Source organism: Rutilus rutilus (assembly GCF_951802725.1).
Source record: "Rutilus rutilus genome assembly, chromosome: 17".
NCBI lineage: Eukaryota > Metazoa > Chordata > Actinopteri > Cypriniformes > Leuciscidae > Rutilus > Rutilus rutilus.
Window position 1 is genome coordinate 656,488 of NC_140230.1, and position 23,513 is coordinate 680,000.

General features: G+C 43.0%; 1 protein-coding gene across 4 annotated transcripts in view; it reads left to right on the plus strand.

Moving 5' to 3' along the window:
- Positions 1-15,130: 15,130 nt before the first annotated feature.
- Positions 15,131-23,513, plus strand: part of znf407 (zinc finger protein 407) — a 23,431-nt gene continuing 15,048 nt past the window's right edge. For 2 of the 4 annotated variants that reach the window (XR_014625032.1, XM_084385532.1), the window contains exons 1-3: positions 15,131-15,377; positions 18,675-21,638; positions 22,881-22,995. Coding sequence is in view for 2 of the 4 variants with exons in the window: in XM_084385532.1 (XP_084241658.1) it covers positions 18,749-21,638; positions 22,881-22,995 (3,005 nt within the window). In the remaining 2 variants the exon portion in view is untranslated. The remainder of the gene's footprint in view (positions 15,378-18,674; positions 21,639-22,880; positions 22,996-23,513) is intronic. The other 2 variants (XR_014625033.1, XM_084385533.1) reach the window with 1 other exon arrangement.

Sequence of the window (23,513 nt, forward strand, 5' to 3'; positions counted from 1 at the left end):
ATCACTTTCTCTGTTGTCATTTCTCATCAATTCACATAAATGCAGAGAACTAAATTTAAGCAACCATCATTTTGTATATTTTTGTATAAAATGGAATACAGAAAGAAAAGAACGGCCACCTAAAATGGCGCAGTTACACAGTTCAGCACGTGCGAGCACGTGAGAGCACATAGCACATGTGATAATGCTAACACTCAGTTCGACTAATATATTCTTACACAGAACATGACAAATCCGAATATAAAACATACCTGGGACAAACAGGACCAAAAGCTGGTTAAAGGACAGTGCATCACGCATCAATGTTGCTCATAGATCTTAAATGAAATCAGAGATTCGGAGTTCACAAGCAGGTTAACACACACACTCTCATCACATTTCATCATCGCAAATAACACATTTGACTCGACTGATAGAACTAGGGGCTGACAGGCACATGAAGTAAACTTGTGTGTAGTTTAAAAGTCCAACCTTACACTCGAAAACAATCTAAACTCAGTTTTTATGACGCAGCGCTTATTGATGCGACTTACCAGCAGCGAGAGATGTGAAACTCTGCTGGTGGTAACGTAGCTCCGCCCTTAATATCACGCAAGCAAATGCAAGGGACGCAACAGCCAATGTCGAGTTTTCCCAATTAATGCATGAATTTAACAGCATTATTTAAACTCCGTTACATACACCCCCCTTAAATTCTGCTAAATTGGGCTAGAACCGGAATATGTAACAAACTAAATATACAGTAAAGATTGCAGAGAAAAAAAAAAGTAATGAAAATAGAAGTAGGTGTGAGTAAAAGAGCTTTACAATACAGTATGTCAGAATTGATCTCTTCCCCAGGAAGTATGAAAGAATGGAATGGTACCAGGTTCCACACTTAACACAGACTATAGGAGGTGCAGTCTACACACTCCTAGTGGTTACAAATGTATCTCTGCTCTTCAAATATCTTTTGATACAAACAACAAACTTCTGATTCTTTCTCAGAGAAGAAACTCACTTCAAAGTCATTCTCTTAACATCACAGTCGACTCTTAGATATTACTCATCATTTAAACTCAGTCATTTTAAACAAAAATGTTCCGTAACAACTCCACTACAAAGTTAGTTCCTTGAAAAATAACTTGTGCATCACTGTGCGAATCACTTTCCACAATTTTCTGACTATCAATTTCACAAATAAGTCTGTTAGGGGGCTTAACTGATCTCCCTAATCGTGTAGTGATGTGGCCTGTATATGTACTTGTGGGCTGTTTGTAAACGACAGGGGCAAGTCTGTTATCAGGTTCTTGCAAACAACTGGGGTACTCATTTGGCTTGGTTGCAGGTAAACTCTTTATACTCTCAGCAGGTTCAGGAACATTTTCAGGTTCTGCACTGTACTGATCATTGCCAGAGCACTCAGGAGTCATCTCATCAGGAATGTCTGAAACTTCACCACAGGTGGCATCTTGCATTTCATCACCGTCATGTGTTCCATCCGTCTGCATTAACCATTCTGATGTTTTTGAAACAGGATCAGGATCATCCATCAGAGCAGAATCGAGAGCACTGCCATGGGTAGCACCAGTGGAATCTGATCGAACTGATTCTTCCTCACCATCATCCCAGAATAAAAAATTAACTGGAAGCAACAGATTTCTGTGCACCACTTTTTCTTTGCCAGTCTGAACATCCGTAATCCTGTACACATTAATCTCTGGTCTCACTGATTGAACCTCATACAAAACAGAGTCCCACTTGTCCGCAACTTTCCTCTTGCCTTTCTCTCCACGGTTAGCCAGCAAAACTCTATCTCCCACGGCTAAGGGTGAACCTCTGACCTTCCGATTGTAAAGAATGGCATGGCGGTTCTGCTCTTTGAGACTGTGTTTCCGGGCAATTTCTGCAGCTGCGCTCAGATCTCTTCTCAGTGCAGTGACAAACTCATGGTGGCTGACCACCCTCTCGTCGCAAAGGACATGCTGAAACATGATGTCGATCGGCAGCCTCGGGATACGCCCAAACATAAGATAAAAAGGAGCGAACCCGGTTGTTTCATGCACAGTACAATTGTAACTGAAGGTTAACGTTCTTAGAAGCTGTGGCCACCTCGCCTTGGATTTCACTGGGAGAGCTCTTATCATATTACCCAAGGTCCTATTGAAACGTTCTGCCAAACCGTTACCCATAGGGTGGTATGGTGTGGTGTGTGATTTTTGAACACCAGCCATCTCAAGCAAGTTCTTAATGATTTTGCTTTCAAAATTTGCACCCTGGTCCGAATGTATTCTCTTTGGAAATCCATAAATGCAGAAGAGGTCATTCCAAAGGCGATGGGCAACTTGCTTAGCCGACTGGTTGTGACAGGGAAAGGCATGTGCCATCTTAGAAAAGTGATCCGTCACTACTAGGACATCGACGACCTTCCCTGAAGTCTGTTCAGCACTCCAAAAGTCTATGCATACTAGTTCCATAGGCTCAGAGGTACGGATATGCTCAAGGGGTGCACGAGCATTTGGCTCTGGTGTTTTTCCGACAACACACCTCTGGCAGTTTTTCACATAAAGCTTGAGGTCTTTACTCATTCCTGGCCAAAAGAACCTTTCAGTTGCAAGAGAGAGAGTTCTTGCACCACCTTGATGTCCAGCTGAGTCATGAACACCACGGAGAACATCATGCTTTAGGGAATCCGGTACAACGTATTGAAAGAGTTTCTTATTCATCAGTCGATCTTTCTTCACTCTGTACAGCACACGATTACGAATCTTTAGCTTTTTCCAGTGCTTCAAAAGGTTTGTCACAGAGCTAGGCTCCTTTGCTTTCTCACTCTTTGAAGGACGTTTATGTCTCAGAACATAGTTGATGACTCTACCGACTATGTTGTCCTGCTCTTGGAGATTTGCAAGTCTGGAAAACGGGATTGCAACAGACGGATCTTCATCAGGGAGCTGGAGTGACGTTGGACTTGTCACGGGCAATGGACTAACTCCACCATCGCAGTGAGCACCCAGAAAAGCAGAAACTTCAGCAGCATCAATAGATCCAGGACATGAGTCATTCACGTCATCCTGCAACTCGTTCTTGGTTTCGTCGTCACTGGTAGCCTGCACATTCTGACAGTTGTTAGTGACACGGAAGGCATCTTGCACGGTTCCAGTAACAACACCATTTACCTCATCCAAGAGAGAAATGTATGGTTCTTTCAACAGACGATGGCTGACACAAGACTTGACAAAGGGCTCTCTGCTCAAGGCATCTGCAACAACGTTCTTCGTGCCTGGCACATACTTCAGGTCAAAGTCGTAAGCAGCGAGCTTCGCCACCCATCGCTGTTCACACGCATCCAGTCTGGGTTTGGTTAGAATATAGGTCAAGGGGTTATTATCAGACCATGCAGTGAAATGTCTCCCTTTTAGCCAGTGACTAAACTTGTCAGAAACGGCCCACTTTAAAGCCAGAAATTCGAGTCTATGTGCTGGGTAGTTCATCTGAGACTTGGAGAGCGTTTTGCTGGCAAAAGCGACTGGACGTGCAATTTTCTCCCCCGGAGGCACCTGAGATAACACAGCTCCTATGCCATCAAATGAAGCATCAACAGAGAGAATAAAGGGATGACTGAAATCTGGGTGTGCTAGAGTAACACTGTGCAGTAAGTCTTGCTTTAAAGTTTCGAAAGCAGTACGACATTCACTAGTCCAATCCTCGGGTGAAAGCTTCACGACACTGAGTGGCTTCCTCATCCGACCACACTTCCTCTGAGCTCTTTTCTGTGACTGACCTGATAAGAGACTAAAAAGAGGTTTCGCCTTAGCAGAACAGTCTATAATGAAATGCTGATAATATAAAATCATACCCAGGAAAGATCTGATCTTCTTTTGAGAAGGGGTTATGCCATCCGCTTCCATGAGGTCAGTAGTCTGGATGTCACTGATCACCTTCACCTTTTCTGGGTCGGTCTGGACACCATTCCCAGTGACAATGTGTCCCAAGAACCTGACAGATCTCCTGAGGAACATACACTTCTTTGGCGCTAGCTTTAAGTTGTGCTTAGACAGGCGTGAGAAAACAAGTTCCAGTCGGTCAAGAGCTATTTGCTCACTTGGAGCAAAGACCATCAGATCGTCCAAATAGCAGAGAAGGCTTGTGAAATTTTCATCCCCGAAAATGGACATCATCATCCTCATAAAGGTTGCTGGACTGTTGGTCAAACCCTGAGGTAGACGATTGTACTCGTGGAGGCCGAAAGGAGAGGAAAAGGCAGTGTACTTCTTATGCTCTTCAAACAAGGGGACATTATAAAAGCCAGAAGTCAAGTCCATGGTTGAAAAGAAAACGTTACCTCCCAAAGCTGCGAGTGCATCTGCTTGATGTGGGAGTGGGTGAGCGTCCTTCACTGTCTTCGCATTCAGCCATCTAAAATCTGTACAAATACGAAGGTCACCATTCTTTTTCCACACTAAAACTAGCGGCGATGCATATTCACTCTGAGACTTCCTTATGATGCCTTTTACTTCCATCTCATTCAAGGCAGTGCGCAGCTTATCATAGTGGCTGGGGGCTACACGTCGGTAAGGGAGTCGAAATGGCTTCTCGTCCACCAAGTGGATTTTGTGGACAAAGTCGGTGGCTTCTCCACAATCCATTTTTCCACGTGAAAAGGTTGACTCGTACTTTTCAATGAGGTTCAGAAGTCTATCCTTCCACTCCTCTGACACTTCACAATGATCCAGATCCAGATCCCGCAGTTCTAATTTATCCAGCACGTTTCTCCTTTCATCACTGGTCCGTACATGATTTACAGGACTTGCAGCACACTGAACGTTACTCTTCAGGGACTCAGGTGTAGACAACTCTTCCACAGCAATACAAGTAAAAACATCCACAATCTTTGTGTTTTTCTTAAGAATGATTACTTTGTCTGTAGGGTTCATTATTTTGAACGGCACCCATCTACTGCCCCACATAGGTGTGATGACTCTCCCTATGATCACGTTCCTTGGACGGCACTTACAGAGGGTTGGCTCAACAATGACTGTGCTCCCCGCAGAAACAGCTGTTGACTCAGGAAGCTGAGCCCAAGCGAGATGTTCATGGTGCGGTTCTAGAGTTATTTTCTCCTTCAACTTAGCAGTGCCCACTCTATCAGGTATGTCTTCACCCTTCCATCGTTCCACATTTGAAAGCAGAGACAGGAATTGGTGACATTCAACATCTTCAGAGTTAACTGGGCTGGACACGAGTCTCCAGTATCCGTCGGTCTCTTTCATTTTTTGAATCAGCCACTTGATAGCATTGCTGCCCAGGATCAAATCGTCGGTTTGCCCTGGAACCACTAAAACTGGAACAACCATCTTGCAGGCATAAACTGAGAGCTCAAGCTCATACATCACTTTCGGTGTAACACGCTGTCCACCACAACCAATTATGACAACATCACTGGCAGGGAAATTTCGTAAATCAGGCTTGTACTGTAACAAGAGACGTTCAGCAGCTTCACTCATTGTGCATGCCATGGAGCCACTGTCAACCATAGCTTTCAGCTGAAGGTCGCCCCATACTGTTGCCGGTGTGTAAAACAGACTATCAATTCGCTGTACTCTGTGCGTGTTCTGAAAAATTAAAGTTTTCCCTGCAGGCTCAACAGAACTAGAAAGTCTATAAACTGAGGTTGGGTCATTCATACAACACTGGTTTGGAGGAATGAAATCACGATCCACACCGTCCTCCCTTGAGTGCAGATCTTCTAGTTTCCCAGCCCTTGAGAAGACGGAGATTTCACTCTCTCAGGACAGACAAAGCGGGAATGGTCAGGAGAGTGACACTGGAAGCACAACTTTTTCTCAAGACAATGCGTGAGGCCAGAATGATCAGGGCTCGAACAGACATTGAGGCCTTTTACTCGAGGTTGACTCACTTTGGGCTTCACGCGTGAACTTGGCTCTTTGCTGGCAGATTCTTTTAACAGGACTTTTTCCAATAAGCTCATGACTCGCTCTAAAGCAGATGCTTCCAGAGACCTGGACTGCTGGACATCAGAAGGAGCTGGAAGTACTGCAGATGACAGTTCCACTTCAGTTCTGTTCACAGGAATTTTAGTGGGTGCTGCATTTCTTACTGCTGGTGCAAGACTGGAATCAGAGTGATATTCGTTCAAAATATCTTGGACCTCTCGCACAGACCATGCGGCAATTGTTTTAGAACGAAAGGTGATGGCAAGCTCTTTACACGGGCAGTGTCTGATGAACATGCGTGTTACCTCTGTTCCTGGACAATCCAGTACTTTACCCTGTTCTTTCAAGCGCTCAGCAGCGACGTCAACTGCACGGTTTAGCCTGATCCAGTACTCATAGGCATCCTCATCTGGTCTGGGTAAGGTGGTATAAAAGTCAGCCAGTGGGAGAGGAGAACAAGGAGCAGCTTCGAAGTGTTTCCTGAGAATACTAAAGATTGCATCAGGGTTATGCACAATGTCAATGTCACAGTTTCTTATGCCAAACTTGACCACATCCCTTGCTTTGCCTCTCAGATGGGCCATAATCTCCTCCGCTTGATTCTCTTTCCTCAAATTATTGCGTTTTATATAGTCTCTCATGATATCTATCCACTCATTTAAGTCAACAGCATCAGAAACTTCTCCCCTGAAGCTAGGAGGTTCTCTAACATTTCTGGAAAAGGACAACTGGCTTTGTATCAGGTCCAGCATTTGTGAAGCTGATCCATCTGCAGTCACATTTTTGGAAGAATTGTCAACTGAATGTGCGTCAACTTTACGTGTTGGGCTTAGTCTGGTGACAATGCTATCAGCAATTTGCTGACCAACTTGGCTGATTATGTCAGTCACTGCAGTGATTACATTTGGTGGCTGTGAATTAGGGTATGGAGTAGACGAAAACACACCCTGCTGTCCTCTTGAAGCATCTGATTCATAACTTGTGGATAGGCCCTCACAAACTAATGGATCTGAACTTGAAGTGTTACTGTCTATGGCTACATGAGCTTCATTCTGTACACCAGGCCCACTGAACTGTAATGTCTTTGGCACTTTCAATGAACCCCATCCTCTACCTTTACTACCACAGACTGGAGTGTGATAATTATCAAAACCACTCATAATGAATATCAGTACTTGTAAAAAAAAAAAATACAATAAATCAAAAACCTAAAATGTGCTGTTGTCTCTATAGCAAATTGTCCTTAGCAAATGTTGCAAATTGCTTGAGTGCAGTCTCTATATAAAAAAAATAGTCTCTTTTCTTTCAAAAAAAAAAAAAACACCGTTCCTGAACAAAATTGTGTCCACCTGACTCCAGCGGAAACTTTAAGATGAACCCTCGGCCGCTTCAGGAAACATCTTGATTGAAGAAACAACGGGTCACGGCACCAATGTGACTTTGTGTGTTTGTGTGTGGATGGAATCACACGGAGAGCAGGTGGATGGTTACTCAAGATCTTTACTGGGCCTGGAACAGACAGACTGGGACAAACAGGACCAAAAGCTGGTTAAAGGACAGTGCATCACATCAATGTTGCTCATAGATCAGCAGCGAGAGATGTGAAACTCTGCTGAATACATTTTTACAAAGTGATCGTATAGTGGAATTAAACTCAAAATAAAACATACATTAAAGAAATAAAATATACATCACTTTCTCTGTTGTCATTTCTCATCAATTCACATAAATGCAGAGAACTAAATTTAAGCAACCATCATTTTGTATATTTTTGTATAAAATGGAATACAGAAAGAAAAGAACGGCCACCTAAAATGGCGCAGTTACACAGTTCAGCACGTGCGAGCACGTGAGAGCACATAGCACATGTGATAATGCTAACACTCAGTTCGACTAATATATTCTTACACAGAACATGACAAATCCGAATATAAAACATACCTGGGACAAACAGGACCAAAAGCTGGTTAAAGGACAGTGCATCACGCATCAATGTTGCTCATAGATCTTAAATGAAATCAGAGATTCGGAGTTCACAAGCAGGTTAACACACACACTCTCATCACATTTCATCATCGCAAATAACACATTTGACTCGACTGATAGAACTAGGGGCTGACAGGCACATGAAGTAAACTTGTGTGTAGTTTAAAAGTCCAACCTTACACTCGAAAACAATCTAAACTCAGTTTTTATGACGCAGCGCTTATTGATGCGACTTACCAGCAGCGAGAGATGTGAAACTCTGCTGGTGGTAACGTAGCTCCGCCCTTAATATCACGCAAGCAAATGCAAGGGACGCAACAGCCAATGTCGAGTTTTCCCAATTAATGCATGAATTTAACAGCATTATTTAAACTCCGTTACATATGAAAGCTGCCACCTCCGCCACATCCGTTTTGTTCTTTCTGCGCCAAAGTTTGTTCTTGCTTAAAATCCTCTCAAGAGTGCGTTTGCTCAGAGCTATTCCATGCCGTTCCGCTAGTACGGCAAGAATTTCATCATTTGTAAAACCACGATCGAAATACTCCTTAATCTGTTCATAATTCATGATGTGTCGGGTCGCGTGCGTCAGATCAACGAGCGTACCAGTCGGCAAGTCATAATTTCGATTTTGTTATGTCATAATTTTGACTTTTAAAGTCATAATTTCGACTTGGTATGTCAAAATTTAGACTTTTTTCTCATAATTACGTCTTTTAAAGTCATAATTTCGACTTAGTATGTCAAAATTTCGACTTGGTATGTCAAAAGTTTGACTTTTTATCACATAATTATGACTTTTAAAGTCATAATTTCGATTTAGTAAATCATAAATTCGACATTTTATGTCATAATAATGACTTAAGAATGTCATAATTTCGAGTTTTTATGCTCGTTTTTTTTTCTTATGTGGCGGGAATGGGCTTCCATAGCTTCCATAGGAATGGGCTTCCATAATTACGAGAAAGTTTCTCATTATTATGAGATGTTAAGTCATTATTATGAGAAAGTTTCTCATTATTACGAGATGTTAAGTCATTATTATGAGAAAGTTTCTCATTATTACGAGATGTTAAGTCATTATTATGAGAAAGTTTCTCATTATTACGAGATGTTAAGTCATTATTATGAGAAAGTTTCTCATTATTACGAGAAAGTTTCTCATTATTATGAGAAAGTTTCTCATTATTATGACTTAAAGAATCTTTTTTTTTTTTTACTCAATGTGGCGGAAACGGGCTTCCATACCTAAGAGTGACGACGCAAAAAAAAGATCTCTATTCGGTACGGTTTTCTGTGCGCACACACCCGACCCGAAGCGTGCAGCCATGCACATAGACATTGAGCTCTCTTTCGTGTCTGAATGGACAAATACACACAACATTATGTTGAAATGTCCGTTTTGGAGAGTATCGGATTGTATCAGTGCATGTCATTCATTGGACATGATCCGACGTCTTAAAGTGACAGTGGGTAATAAACCTAATGCGGTCTGTGTATTGATCAAGCAACAAAAGAAAAAGAGAAAAGCATTCACTGCTCGTTAATAGCTTTAATAATGATTCATTATATTTAATTCATACAAATAAATATGTCTGCTGCTTGAAAGAATAAAGAATGATGATATTTTTGAGATATATGTTGTCACCAGTATTTATTTGTTATTTTTTAATCCAACCAACTCAAAAAGTTTTGAGCTGTTTGTATTTTTCTCTTAATTTTCGTATATGGAAAAAAAAGATTTGTTCTGCATGAATACAAAAAAGCATTTAACTCCTGTTATTTTTTATTAAATCTGTTTTTTACCTGTTTACAGATAACTACTTTGAATGGAGCTAAATAAATATAATAATATATATCATAAACATTTGAATGGTGTTTTTATTATGTAACTAAAAACTATAGATGATAATAACAAAGTACAGAAACAACATGTTTATTTTGGGACGGTTGACGTTCACTTTAGGACGGTTCAAATTGTTTTTCACGACGGTTCCAGGACGGAGGTGAAAAAAGTTAGTCTGGAGCCCTGACTCACAAGAGCTCGAACTGTTTCATTAAGGGGACGACAATCATGATCAATGACTCTTTAATCGCAGTAACAACACTATGAAGCACTTATTATATCTATTACTTCCATCTAGTATTTTTATTCAATGTGTTTTTCCATACTTGTTTTTTGTTTTTGTGCAGCTGTAATAAGTTCATTTCCCCGGTGTGGGATTAATAAAGTCTACCTAACCTAACCTGAAACTGCACGATCCTATGGAGATGAAACCTGCCGAAATGGGGTAGCCACCCGTCTATATAAGAGTGCACATCACCGCAGGATCTCAGATTAATTCTCCTTCAGTGACGAAGATAATCTTCATGGACAGAAGAAATGCTTCTCACGACTGGTTTCGTCGTTTATGTTTTATGCATAAACATAGCCATTATGTTAAGTCTGTGTCTTAAGAACTAGTATGATCAACTAGAAGTTAGTTAGGAGTAATCAGTCTTACTGTTCGGTGTCAAATTAGACCAATCTACATTTTTATGTTATTGACTTTAAAAAGTTATTAACAGTCTTAAAGAATTAAATTGAATGACTAACTTGTAAGACTAGTCTTAACAGTTTATGCAACTGGCCTGGTTTCGTTGAAGAGCCTTGAGCGGATGAAGACTGACTGATCTTTCCGGCGGTCTCTAAAAGAGCACATTTCTGAGCAAATTTAATATTTCAAAAATACTTTGTGTGCATTTTGTACCTGATTTCATTATTTTATGTGTGTATGGGATATTGGAAACATTTACATACTTATCTATATACTTACAGTTTCGCCAGACAGTGGGCCTGCGGAGACCTGTTGTCTCACAAGCGACGAAGATAATCTTCATGGACTCTGAGACAGAAGAAATGCTTCTGACGACTGGTTTCATTGAAGAGCCTCGCAGCGGATCAAGACTGACTCATCTTTCCGGCGATCTCTAAAAGAGCAAATTTCCACACGAGTGAGCTCAGCCTGGGATGATGGCGAGTTAATCCGCATTAGGGTTTGAGTGGTCTATCCCTGAGGAGCCCACATGCAGCCGCCTGGACGACTAGTTCCCTCGTCAGAGAGCAGCGCCGTTCTTCCCGGAACATCACGACTATGGGTTCTTCTCAATATCCTCCTCGTTTCCTCGGTCCTCCGTCCTTCATCCTATGACCCGAAGTCCGATCGAGCTCAGCCATCTTGAAGGACATCTCAGTTCTCTAACTGCACCGTGAGGAGGCGAGGATCGAGGATCGAGGAGCGAGGAGTGAGGAGCTTCATGAGGAGTGAGGAGCTTCATGAGGAGTGAGGAGCTTCATGAGGAGTGAGGAGCTTCATGAGGAGTGAGGATCGAGGAGTGAGGAGCTTCATGAGGAGTGAGGATCGAGGAGTGAGGAGCTTCATGAGGAGTGAGGAGTCAGTCAAGTCAAGTCAAGTCAAGTATATTTGTATAGCGCTTTTCACAATACAGATTGTATCAAAGCAGCTTCACAGTATTAAATTAAAATAATACAACAAGGTTTGTTTCTAGTGGAATTTATTGATAAAATCAAATTAGATATCCAGAATATCCCCAACTGAGCAAGCCAGAGGCAACAGTGGCAAGGAACCGAAAAACTCCATCAAGTGACCTAATAGTGTCCTAAAACTCCATCAGGTGACCCAATGGAGAAAAAAAAAAACCTTGGGAGAACCCAGGCTCAGTCGGGGGCCAGTTCTCCTCTGGCGTTTATTAACTAGAGGCCGGATTGTAATTTGAACTGTAAGATTAAAAATATTATATGAATGCCTGGCTGAAGAGATGCGACTTTAATCTAGTTTTAAACTGGGAGAGCGAGTCTGAGCAACGAACAGTATCAGGAAGGCTATTCCAGAGTTTTGGAGCTAAATGTGAAAATGCTCTCCCTCCTTTGGTGGTTCTGGATATCCTAGGTATGACCAAAAGCCTTGAATTTAGTGATCTTAAAGAGCGCGATGGATTATAGGGCGATAGAAGATCCGTTAAATAGACTGGAGCTTCATGAGGAGTGAGGAGCTTCATGAGGAGTGAGGATCGAGGAGTGAGGAGCTTCATGAGGAGTGAGGAGCTTCATGAGGAGTGAGGATCGAGGAGTGAGGATCGAGGAGTGAGGAGCTTCATGAGGAGTGAGGATCGAGGAGTGAGGATCGAGGAGTGAGGAGCTTCATGAGGAGTGAGGAGCTTCATGAGGAGTGAGGATCGAGGAGTGAGGATCGAGGAGTGAGGAGCTTCATGAGGAGTGAGGATCGAGGAGTGAGGAGCTTCATGAGGAGTGAGGATCGAGGATCGAGGAGCGAGGAGTGAGGAGCTTCATGAGGAGTGAGGAGCTTCATGAGGAGTGAGGAGCTTCATGAGGAGTGAGGAGCTTCATGAGGAGTGAGGATCGAGGAGTGAGGAGTGAGGAGCTTCATGAGGAGTGAGGAGCTTCATGAGGAGTGAGGAGCTTCATGAGGAGTGAGGAGTGAGGAGCTTCATGAGGAGTGAGGATCGAGGAGTGAGGAGTGAGGAGCTTCATGAGGAGTGAGGAGTGAGGAGCTTCATGAGGAGTGAGGAGCTTCATGAGGAGTGAGGAGTGAGGAGCTTCATGAGGAGTGAGGATCGAGGAGTGAGGAGTGAGGAGCTTCATGAGGAGTGAGGAGTGAGGAGCTTCATGAGGAGTGAGGAGCTTCATGAGGAGTGAGGAGTGAGGAGCTTCATGAGGAGTGAGGAGTGAGGAGCTTCATGAGGAGTGAGGAGTGAGGATCGAGGAGTGAGGAGTGAGGAGCTTCATGAGGAGTGAGGAGTGAGGAGCTTCATGAGGAGTGAGGAGTGAGGAGCTTCATGAGGAGTGAGGAGTGAGGAGCTTCATGAGGAGTGAGGAGTGAGGAGCTTCATGAGGAGTGAGGATCGAGGAGTGAGGAGTGAGGAGCTTCATGAGGAGTGAGGAGTGAGGAGCTTCATGAGGAGTGAGGAGCTTCATGAGGAGTGAGGAGTGAGGAGCTTCATGAGGAGTGAGGAGTGAGGAGCTTCATGAGGAGTGAGGATCGAGGAGTGAGGAGTGAGGAGCTTCATGAGGAGTGAGGAGCTTCATGAGGAGTGAGGAGTGAGGAGCTTCATGAGGAGTGAGGATCGAGGAGTGAGGAGTGAGGAGCTTCATGAGGAGTGAGGAGTGAGGAGCTTCATGAGGAGTGAGGATCGAGGAGTGAGGAGTGAGGAGCTTCATGAGGAGTGAGGAGTGAGGAGCTTCATGAGGATCGAGGAGTGAGGAGTGAGGAGCTTCATGAGGACTGATGAGTGAGGATACACAGGTTAGACATAGACACGGGTGTATCTTGTGTGGAAGAGTTTTATCGACTAAACGTGACGCACATATAAATTCATCTCCCTCTTCACATCAGCCACAATCATTTGAATTTATACTTTACCTTTGCAGTTTAAATAAACCACACATCTCATATATTTCAACAGGGTATCTTGCTTTGTTATTATTTATTGTGAATTTCTTTAAAAAAAAAAACTTGAACAAAATAAGGGCAGATCCTTCGAGCGCTGCTGATGACGCTGTGAAGTGACGCTCGAGTGATCAAGTATTCCAATGTATAAAAAAGCTTTAATGCGATTCCTCCATCCTCATTTCCTTTCCTTGCAGCCTTTCCTCGCTTTCTACTGGGGGTCTGAGACTACTGAGACGAGAGGAAAGGAAACGAGGATGCAAAAGTTTGGCTTTTGATAGAAACTTGGTGCTTAAAATAACGCATTTATCGATTACATTGTTTCGCCAATAAGTAATAAAAGTCAGAAAGATGTGATGTCTCAATAAGAATAGAGAAGCACCCAAACTCACCAGGTCGTGGCTCGGGCCTCTACTCGACACGCTTACGCACTACAAGCTCACCACTATTGATGCGCTGAGCAAAAGGGCTACGAGAAAATGCATCCCTTGGACGAAGCCGTGGCCGTGCAGCGACAGGAGGGAAGGCCAAGGTCGCTCCCCATCCAAGCCCTGGAGGACTTCAGCTTCGGCTGCTCCTTCACACCACGACGATCCTACAGGTTTCTCAAGCCAAACTCCTGCGCCTCATGGATGAGGGCTGAAGTGGTCCTGCCGTCTTATGTGTGAGTGAGTGAGTGAGTGTGTGAGTGTGTGTAAAAATTTAAATCATTACACCGGGAATTTAGCAATCCACTTCACACTGTCCGATGAAACTTGAGCTGGTGAACTTATGCCACATCACCATTGCTTGTATTATACGTGACAAATGGCATCAATTCAATATTTTTAAATATGTTTTTTTAATTGAATGGCCACACTATCAGTCACTGAGAGAGCCATATGTCCCTCTACATCTCTTCTGTAAACAGACGGGTCACAGTTATGACTGACATTATAAACTAGTGTTTTATTTTTACAGTAAGCAGAATAATTACATAAAAAGAGTGAATAGTGACTAATAGTGAGCAAGCAAGAAGTGTCAGAATGCCAGTCTGTCAGTCAAACCCGTAGCAACGTTTTATGGACGAGATAATGAGAAATTAACAGAAATGTTCAGACTTTTAAATGATGTGTTACTGTCTCATTAATCATAATTGTCACATAATTGTCGCACATTGTCACATTAATCATAATTGAAATGCACTGTGTTTTATTGCCCACAGTTATTGTTGCTGCACAGTTAATCCTCACTTCTCATCTCACTGCATGAATCTCAAACGAGCCTAAACTCGCAAAGTCACGTGATTTCAGCCCTCGGGGCCGCGCCTGCGTAGCGTCACACTGTTGCTGAACATTTCACAATCCTAACGGTTCACCGCCAGAGGGCGTTAATATTTACCTGATCTCGGGTCAGTTTTTGTAATGTAAGTTTATTATTTACCTGATCTCGGGTCAGTTTTTGTAATGTAAGTTTATTATTTACCTGATCTCGGGTCAGTTTTTGTAATGTAAGTTTATTTTTGTGTATAACACAAAAATGAGAATGATATTTAACTTCTGATTGGTCAAGTCTCCCAAGCCCAGTCTAATAACACACAAAACATGCACTACACATTAATACAAGAACACACATTTTACAGGTTCTAGATTGCATCTAAAAGATCAGCCTACACTGAAAACATCTGCAACAAATGTAAAGGTGTGTTTGTGTCGAGTTTCCGCTGCAGTTATACACCAGTGTGACCAGCAGATGTCGCCAGCTGTTGTGTTTCCAAACAGTGAATCATATCTGGAAAAGCTTTGTGTCTCTGCGGTGGATGAGCTGGAGATTTCGGGCACAGCGATTGGCTCACGTGATCCGAATAAACCGCTTTGAGGTTCCCATCTCCTCCTTCAGTCAGAAGATCTGGCTGCGCTCGAGCCTCTGTGACGTAACAGCTAGCAGACTACGGTGCGCCGTTTGTGACCAAGAGCAGAACGCGCGAAGTGAGAGAATACGAGCGACATTTCAGGTAATGACATTCAAACAGAACTTTTATTGACAACGCGAACCCATGTCTGATATTTAGAAGCATGATATATGGATGTTAACTCGGTTCTCGTCGCTTAGTAGCGTGTAATGTGAAGGATTTGTACGTCGCATTTGATGCGCTTTTGGGGCCTCCGTGCCGCCGTCGTTTTCAGTACTCACGCGAAGACCCGCCTTTCCCGTGTTTCCATTGGACGAGCGCAGTAAACTGGCCTTCTGACTGGACGAAACTGACGCCAGTCAGCAACAGTCACGGAAACAGGAAGTAAAAATGAAAGAGTTTCATGTCTGAGAGCAAATATAAACATAACCAAAAGAACGAATTAAAGTTTAATATTACTGATTAACGCTTTTCCACCGTTTTCACGGAGCAAACTTTTTTTTAGCTAAGAGGAACTCTTATAAAGACACTATTGCGCGCACGCGCTTGTCGTATAGCACAGTGAATGATAATAAATGCAGTTTTACAAGAAGTTTCTGTTGTATTATCAATATTTCATTATTTGGAGAGCTTATGTATGAAGAGGTTTATAGCTTATTATAAGAGAAGCTATATAAAGAGACTGGATTCGAATAACTCACTGAACACACAATATGAAAAAAGAGTTTACACTTTAAAGTCTTTCTGCCTTATATGTTTATAATGTGTATCTAACTGTGTATTTGACCGTGTGCCTGTATGAATCCAGATGATGAAGATTAAAAGCAGTGTTCAAGCAGCTTCAGTTCAGTGATGATTGTGTTTTACAGTCATTTAATTTACAAGATCACAAAGTTCAACTGGGTAATATGAGCTGCTCATTTATGTGTTGTGTAATTATTTATAGGGGTGTAACAATGTATCGTGTCACAATATATCGTAATACAAAAATGCATCAATATGTATCGTGGATAGTGACTAATGTATTGTGTATCATTTATAATTTTGTCCTGCGTTGGGTTTCCAGCACCAAATCCAAGTCTATTCATTTACACACACAATGTAATAGGCTACCAAATTTAGCATTTTAATCAAAAGTACATTTTTTGTTAACCTTTTATAATATATCTTGGAGTATCACAATAATATCGGATCGTGAGTTCAGTATCGTGATATGTATCGAATCGTGACATGAGGGTATCCTTACACACCTAATTATTTATTATTTATATTTATGATATTATTTTGATTAAATACTAAAAGTACCTTCTGATACTTCTGGTATTTAGTCAGAATAATACCATAGCCTATATATATATATATATATATATATATAAAATAAAATGGTAAATAACTGCGATTACCAGTAGAAGCTGCATGATTGTGGCAGTGACCTTTGTAGAGGTCGACAATGTCTTTTTCAGCACAACTGGTACAATTGTTTATCAGAGGACAGTATTACGCCTGATTTACTGTGTCACGGCACCAATAACAGTCAAATATCACAGTTCTCTGTAGCCATTCTGGTACCATGCAACTATTTTATTTTAATATCTAACTGTAGTTTAAATATTTGAAAATAAAATAGTTTCAAATATTGTTTAGTGAAGTAAGTATTCCGTTAAAAAAAATCGAATGAAAAGTTAGTAATCAATTCAGGTCACCTTTATTTATATAGTTCTTCTTACAATACACATTGTTTCAAAGCAGCTTTACAGAGATAACGGGAGAATAATGCAACAAAGTTTGTTTCTGTTGTACAGCAGATCTAGAAGAAAATAGCATCACAGTCCAGCTTAAGTAAGTTCAGTGATGGTTCATTTTTGTTGTTAAAAAGTTATTAATTTAGTTCATTTATATATATATATAGCAGCTCTGGAGAAAACCGTGATGTCATCGTCCAGCTCAGTTTAGTTCTCATATAATGGTGTCAATGCAGGAGATCAATAATATTGTTGAATATTAAGCGTTGAATATTAACTAAGCAAGCCAAAAGCCAAAGGCGACAGTGGCAAGGAACCAAAACTCCATCAGGGACAGAATGGAGAAAAACAATCAAGTTGTGCTTTTTAATAAGAGGTTTATTAATAGTCATCTTAAAAGTTTTAGGAATAAATAAAAAACAAAGAAACACCATTGCAGGTAACAGAACAAGTTGCAGAACAAACATCATTTCAGATTCAATCCAGCATGAAACGATTGATTCTTGCTTCTTAACGCTCACTGACGTTCACGAATCACCACGACACACTTCGTCAAACGGATCGTGCAAAAATCAGGCTGATATTGTTTAGCATGAACCCGGCATGTGATTAAGACAACTTGTATCGGCCTTTATAAATTAGTATCGTTACACCTGTACAGAGCCGGACAGTAACGGAGTACATTTACTTGAGTACAATTTTGAGGGATCTGTACTTTACTCGAGTATCATTTTTGGGTACATTTGAGAGGCAAATATTGTACTCTTTACTCCACTACATTTCTATCCATAACCGTGAGTATCCGTTACTACTAAAAAAAAAAAAAAAGGAAAAAAAGAAACATCTCGTAAACCCTCAATTTGTTGTTTCCCTCTCAAATGTGATTGGATTGTGCAGGCGCCACTGATTGGGACAGCCTATCAGCAATCACCTTCAGCTTTCCGCCAAAGTCAACTCCATGGTCAGATTTAGATAAGAGACGAAACCATGGACGAAACAAAGGATGAAGACACAGCAGGTCCATCCCGGGAGCGATATTTTTTTTCCCAGGATGGTAGGGGAAGACTCATGAATATTCATTAGGGAAGTCATCCCTGATTGGTCTTAACCCCAGTGACGGGTAGGTTTAGGGGTGGGGTTAGGGGTAGGTCATCAGACCAATCAGGGATGATTTCCCTAATGAATATTCATGAGTCTTCTCCTACCATCCTGGGAAAAAAAAAATGCATCCCGGGAATGTGCCAACCCGTGGCCCCACCTCGCCAGACTATTTAAATTTTCTGAACAAGTTAATGATAGTTTTCGCTTCAAGTGTTTGCTGTGTTTACCAATGTAAGCACTGTGGCAGTAGTAATGCAGTATTTAGAAAATGTACTCTTGTACTCTTGATACTCTTTTAAAAACAAGTACTTTAGTACTTTTACTTAAATAGACATCTGACTGTAGTACTTTTACTTGTACTTGAGTAAAATTTAGCAAGGGGTATCTGTACTTTTACTCAAGTAATGTAGCTGTGTACTCTGTCCGCCTCTGCACCTGTACCCCTATATATATTTCAACTTGTACAAAAACAATATTAATATAGTCAGTGTAATACTTTACAAGGATTAGCCTATTATCATTATTTTATTTACATGCATATTAATAATTTTCACAGCACTGTTTTCACAGAAAGGTCCATGGACCCCTCACATGAAGCCTAGTGATTATTGCATGTGAACCGACACCAACATGGACAATCCCAAACGCAAGTTAAGATCTGGAAAGGAGGTTTTGAAGGACAAGGGCCAATCTAAGGAAAAGCCCAGTGATACTGGCTCAGGAGATGTTTCATCGGCACATAAAGCGTCTGATGACTCGGGGCATGCTGTAGAGGAAAGTGAGCGTGAGGACCGGTCTGAAGAACATGGCTCTCCACAAACAACCAAGGCTTTGGTTTGTTCACTTTGCAGCTTTGTTGCAAAAACTCAAACTGCACTGAAAATTCACTCGACGAGGAAGCACTCTCATAAAGGAGGCGTACAGAACGACACAGGGTCGAGTTCTTCGCAAAACACACCCCAGTTACGAGAAAGTGATGCTTCTGCATCTCCGTCAGAGGAAGACACACAGATCGAGAGCGAACACACACACAAGACTGATAGAAGAGCCAGTCCCACTCAGATCCTGCTGGAGATAGTTGAGCCCATCTCATGTAGATCAGGGAAGGATGAGGAAGACACGAACCAGACCTGTACAGATGGCCAGGATACACAAGCTGGCTGCAGTTTGGATTCGGACACTAAAGTCAAAAGCAATAAAAATTGTGGAATTGATGGACATTCAAAGCCTAATACTTGTGTAGAGGAATTCACAGACGCACACAGTCCAAATAAGCATATTAAAAGGCAACATAACAGCAAGTGTGATCATGAGAAGCACAAACGGAAGATGTTGGAGAACCGGGATTCATTAGAGCCAGAGAAGACTGAAGGCCGGTCACAGTCACAGACTCAGGAATCTCGGACTGAAGGCCGGTCACAGCATCAGTGCGGCCGATGCGACTTCACAGCCAACAGCTCCGTCATGTTAGCGCAGCACATTAAGACGGTTCACCCGCCGGAGCACCGCTTCCACTGCCGGCTCTGCCATTACTACACCAGCACCACTGAGGCCATGCAGAGCCACCTGTGCGAGGAAGCCCACCTGCAGCTGGCCGACCAGAACCACACCAGCGCTCTGTTCGAAGACTGTGTGGAGAAGATCCTGGTGATCCTGTCCGATCAAAGAGAGCCTGAAGATCAGGAGGAGGATCAGGAGGAGGAACAGCCGAGGAAAGGCTCTCCTCACAAACGCAAGCGCGGTAGACCGAAGACGTCCAGCGAGACCGTCTGTAGACACTGTGGACTCGTCGCGTCCAACGCCACCAACCTCAGCGTCCACATCCGCCGCAGGCACAGCCGGCTCTACAGCTTCGTCTGCAAGCTCTGCAGCTACTACTGCGTTACCAAAGGAGACATGGACCGCCACTGCGAGACCAAGAAGCACCTCAACAAGATGCAAGCCGCCGGAGGTGACGACAGCGGGGTAGTTCTGCTGGACTCCGAGCAGCCCGCTCAAGCTAAGACAACAGAGCCAGCACACACAGTAGCAGAGATCGAGACGACGATTGAGGACGATGACGCGGATCAGGCCAGTGTGCCACGCAAGAGAAGCAAGCCTGATCTGGGTAACGTCTGCGATCAGTGTGGCTTCCCCGCTCACTCCGCGGCGTCTCTCGCTCTCCACGTGCGACGCAAGCACACCAAAGACTTCGAGTTCGTGTGTCTGGCGTGCAGCTACTACACCGTGACCCGCAGAGAGATGTTCAGGCACATGGCCACTGAGAAACACAAGCAGAAGCGAGAGAGTTACCTGAAGAGACCGAAGCGAAGCTCCAAGCCAGAGACTGTCGGTGGATTGGAGGAGGTCCGGGACACGACTGAAGATGCAGAGCCTTCGCTAGAGACGCCTGAGGATCAGGATGGAGAAAAACAATCTGCTGTGAAGAACAAGGCCAAAGACAAGGAAGAATCCCCAACTAATCCAATGGAGGAATCCCCAACTGGTCCAACGGAAGAATCCCCAACTAATCCAATGGAAGAAACCCTAACTGATCCAACGGAAGAATCCCCAACGGATTCAATGGAAGAATCCCCAACTGATCCAACGGAAGAATCCCCAACTATTCCAATGGAAGAAACCCTAACTGATCCAACGGAAGAATCCCCAACGGATTCAATGGAAGAATCCCCAACTGATCCAACGGAAGAATCCCCAACTGATCCAAAGGAAGAAACCCCAATTGATCCAACAGAAGAATCCCCAACTGATCCAACGGAAGAATCCCCAACTGATCCAACGGAAGAATCCCCAACTGATCCAACAAAATCAAACGAGATCCAGTCAACAACGATGGAGAAAGACTCAACGCTGGAGGATATGGATGAGGAAAACATGTATTATGAGGATGAAACTGCAGACTTGGGAGATGACAGTGAGAAACACCTTAGAGGAGCTCAGTTTGACGCTTGCATCTTTCCTTTAAAAACACTAGCAGATCACAAGATCCCACATGACGGAGAACAAACGACAGGCGCTTCCATGAGGAAGCCGAAAACTCCAGAGACGAAGCCGGCCAAACCGACTCCCCGCATCCGCTGTGAGGACTGTGGGTTTCTAGCCGATGGCTTGAGCGGCCTGAACGTCCACATCTCCATGAAGCATCCGTCCAAGGAGAAGCACTTCCACTGCCTGCTGTGTGGGAAGTCATTCTACAGCGAGAGTAACCTGCAGCAGCACCTGAGCAGCGCGGCTCACCTGCGCAACGAGCACGGCAGCGTGGAGGACCTGCCCGACGGGGGCGCCAGCTTCAGGTGTGTGCGCTGCAGCGAGCCCTGCCACACCGAGCAGGACCTGTTCCTGCACATCAAGGAGAAGCACGAGGAGCTGCTCCGGGAGGTCAACAAGTATGTGGTGGAGGACACGGAGCAGATCAACCGGGAGCGGCAGGAGAACCAGGGCAGCGTCTGCAAGTACTGCGGGAAAGTGTGCAAGAGTAGCAACTCCATGGCCTTCCTGGCCCACATCCGCACTCACACAGGTACGTCTCCCTCCGTCTGATCAAAACATTTACTTGCAACAGATTACATTTAATTACCTACAGGGTTCGTGCAAGCTGGAGAACGCCAGTCAGTCTCTCTTTACTCGCTCCGGTCAAACATGTCCGCCTCAGATCTCACACTCCAAAACAGCAATTAGTCCAAGGAAATATCCAAGTATATGATACAACTTTTATTCTTCAGGTCAATCATATATTCATGGGGGCGAAACTAGTTTGAAAAGAGGAAAGCGATTTCTTTGTCAGAACTGCATTTCTGCAGTCACCGCAGTCATTGCATGTGCTGCAATTTATTTGCACCATTTTGTTTTATTCGTTTATTTTTATTTATCTGTTTACCTTTTTTGACTTTAAAAGATAATACAAAAAGATATTGTTTGAGAAATGAGATCTCTGATTGTAGTCCTTGAAAAAAACTAAAAAGTAGTGCATGAAAAGTCCTTGAAAGTCCTGGGATTTGATTTTACAGGATCTGTCTGAACCCTGTACCTGCCTGGTTTTTAAGCTCTTCGGCCGTACTCACTCGCAGCTAAAGCAGATTAAGGTGTGCTGTGGTCTAGTGCTAACCATAGACTACAAGAAAGATGTAGAAAAACAAAGTAAAAGAAAAAATATCAAAATATCCCAAAAATGTCCATTTGCATCTTGGAGCGTGAGTCTCGTGAGGCGGAGCCACGGCATCAAGGTCCCGCCCACCCTCCTGCTCCCGCAGACTCATTCGCAGACACAGCTGTCAATCATGACCCGTCTTTAGAGCATCACACAACTAACTAAAACCGAACATACATCAGCCTGATAAGATTTACCTCAAATGACAGAAACCACCTTTGGGAAAAATGTATTTAAGGTGTCATTGGATTTTCTAGTTTGGCTCGCGTCCCATTCGATGACATGGAGAACTAAGGCGGGGTTTATGAATCAAAATGTTTTAGCTTCACTTTTCCGGGCATGTGCAGCACACATGGTGCTGACCATAGACTGTATAAAACAGTGGGCGTAGTGTCCGTGACGTCCCCCTTGAAGAGTGTTTTCTGAAGCCCAAAGTGGGCGGAGCCTGTCGTCACCATCTTGGCAGCGCATCACTCCTGGATAACCGAAAATGGGCAAAGAGGCAGAGGCAAACTGTCAAGTGTCACGCTGTGACAGAATATTGGTTTGTGAGTTTAAGTCTATTTTTTGTGAATATGGGGAAGAAATTTCAGTGTCTTTTATCTTTTTCTACAGGATCCAAACCGTTCATGTGCAAGATCTGTAACTTTGCCACCGCTCAGCTAGGAGACGCACGCAACCACGTCAAGAGACACCTGGGCATGAGAGAGTACAAGTGCCACATCTGTGGGTGAGTTTCAGAAACTTACTAGTATCAAACTTTGCATTACATTAATATGAAATTTTATTTTAAAATTTAAACCTGTAAGTATTTAATAATATATATACTCAACCAGAATAAAATTAAATAAAACTGCCATCAATAGGGGAAAAAAACAAAGCAACCGAACAGGTTTTGCACTATTTCAGGTCAAGACTCGAAATGTTAAATTGACTTGCTGCACTGAAAACGTCCACAACAGAAAGCTTCTGATGTTTGATAGTGCTTTCATCGAAAGTGTTATGATATTCTGGATTGTTTGTTGGTATGGAACTGTAGGTACAGAAGAAATCAGTAAGAGAAGTGGTAACAATGGCAAGTACATTGTTAGGGACTGCGTAACCAAGCATAGAAAGTGTCTATGAAGAGAGAGCGTTAAATAAGACAAATAATAATGAATGATAAGAGGATCTTCTCGTCTCTGCTTTTGAACTGTTGCCGCCGGTATTTTTTACCCCGTTGAACAGATTCAAATGGTCTTTCCTCAA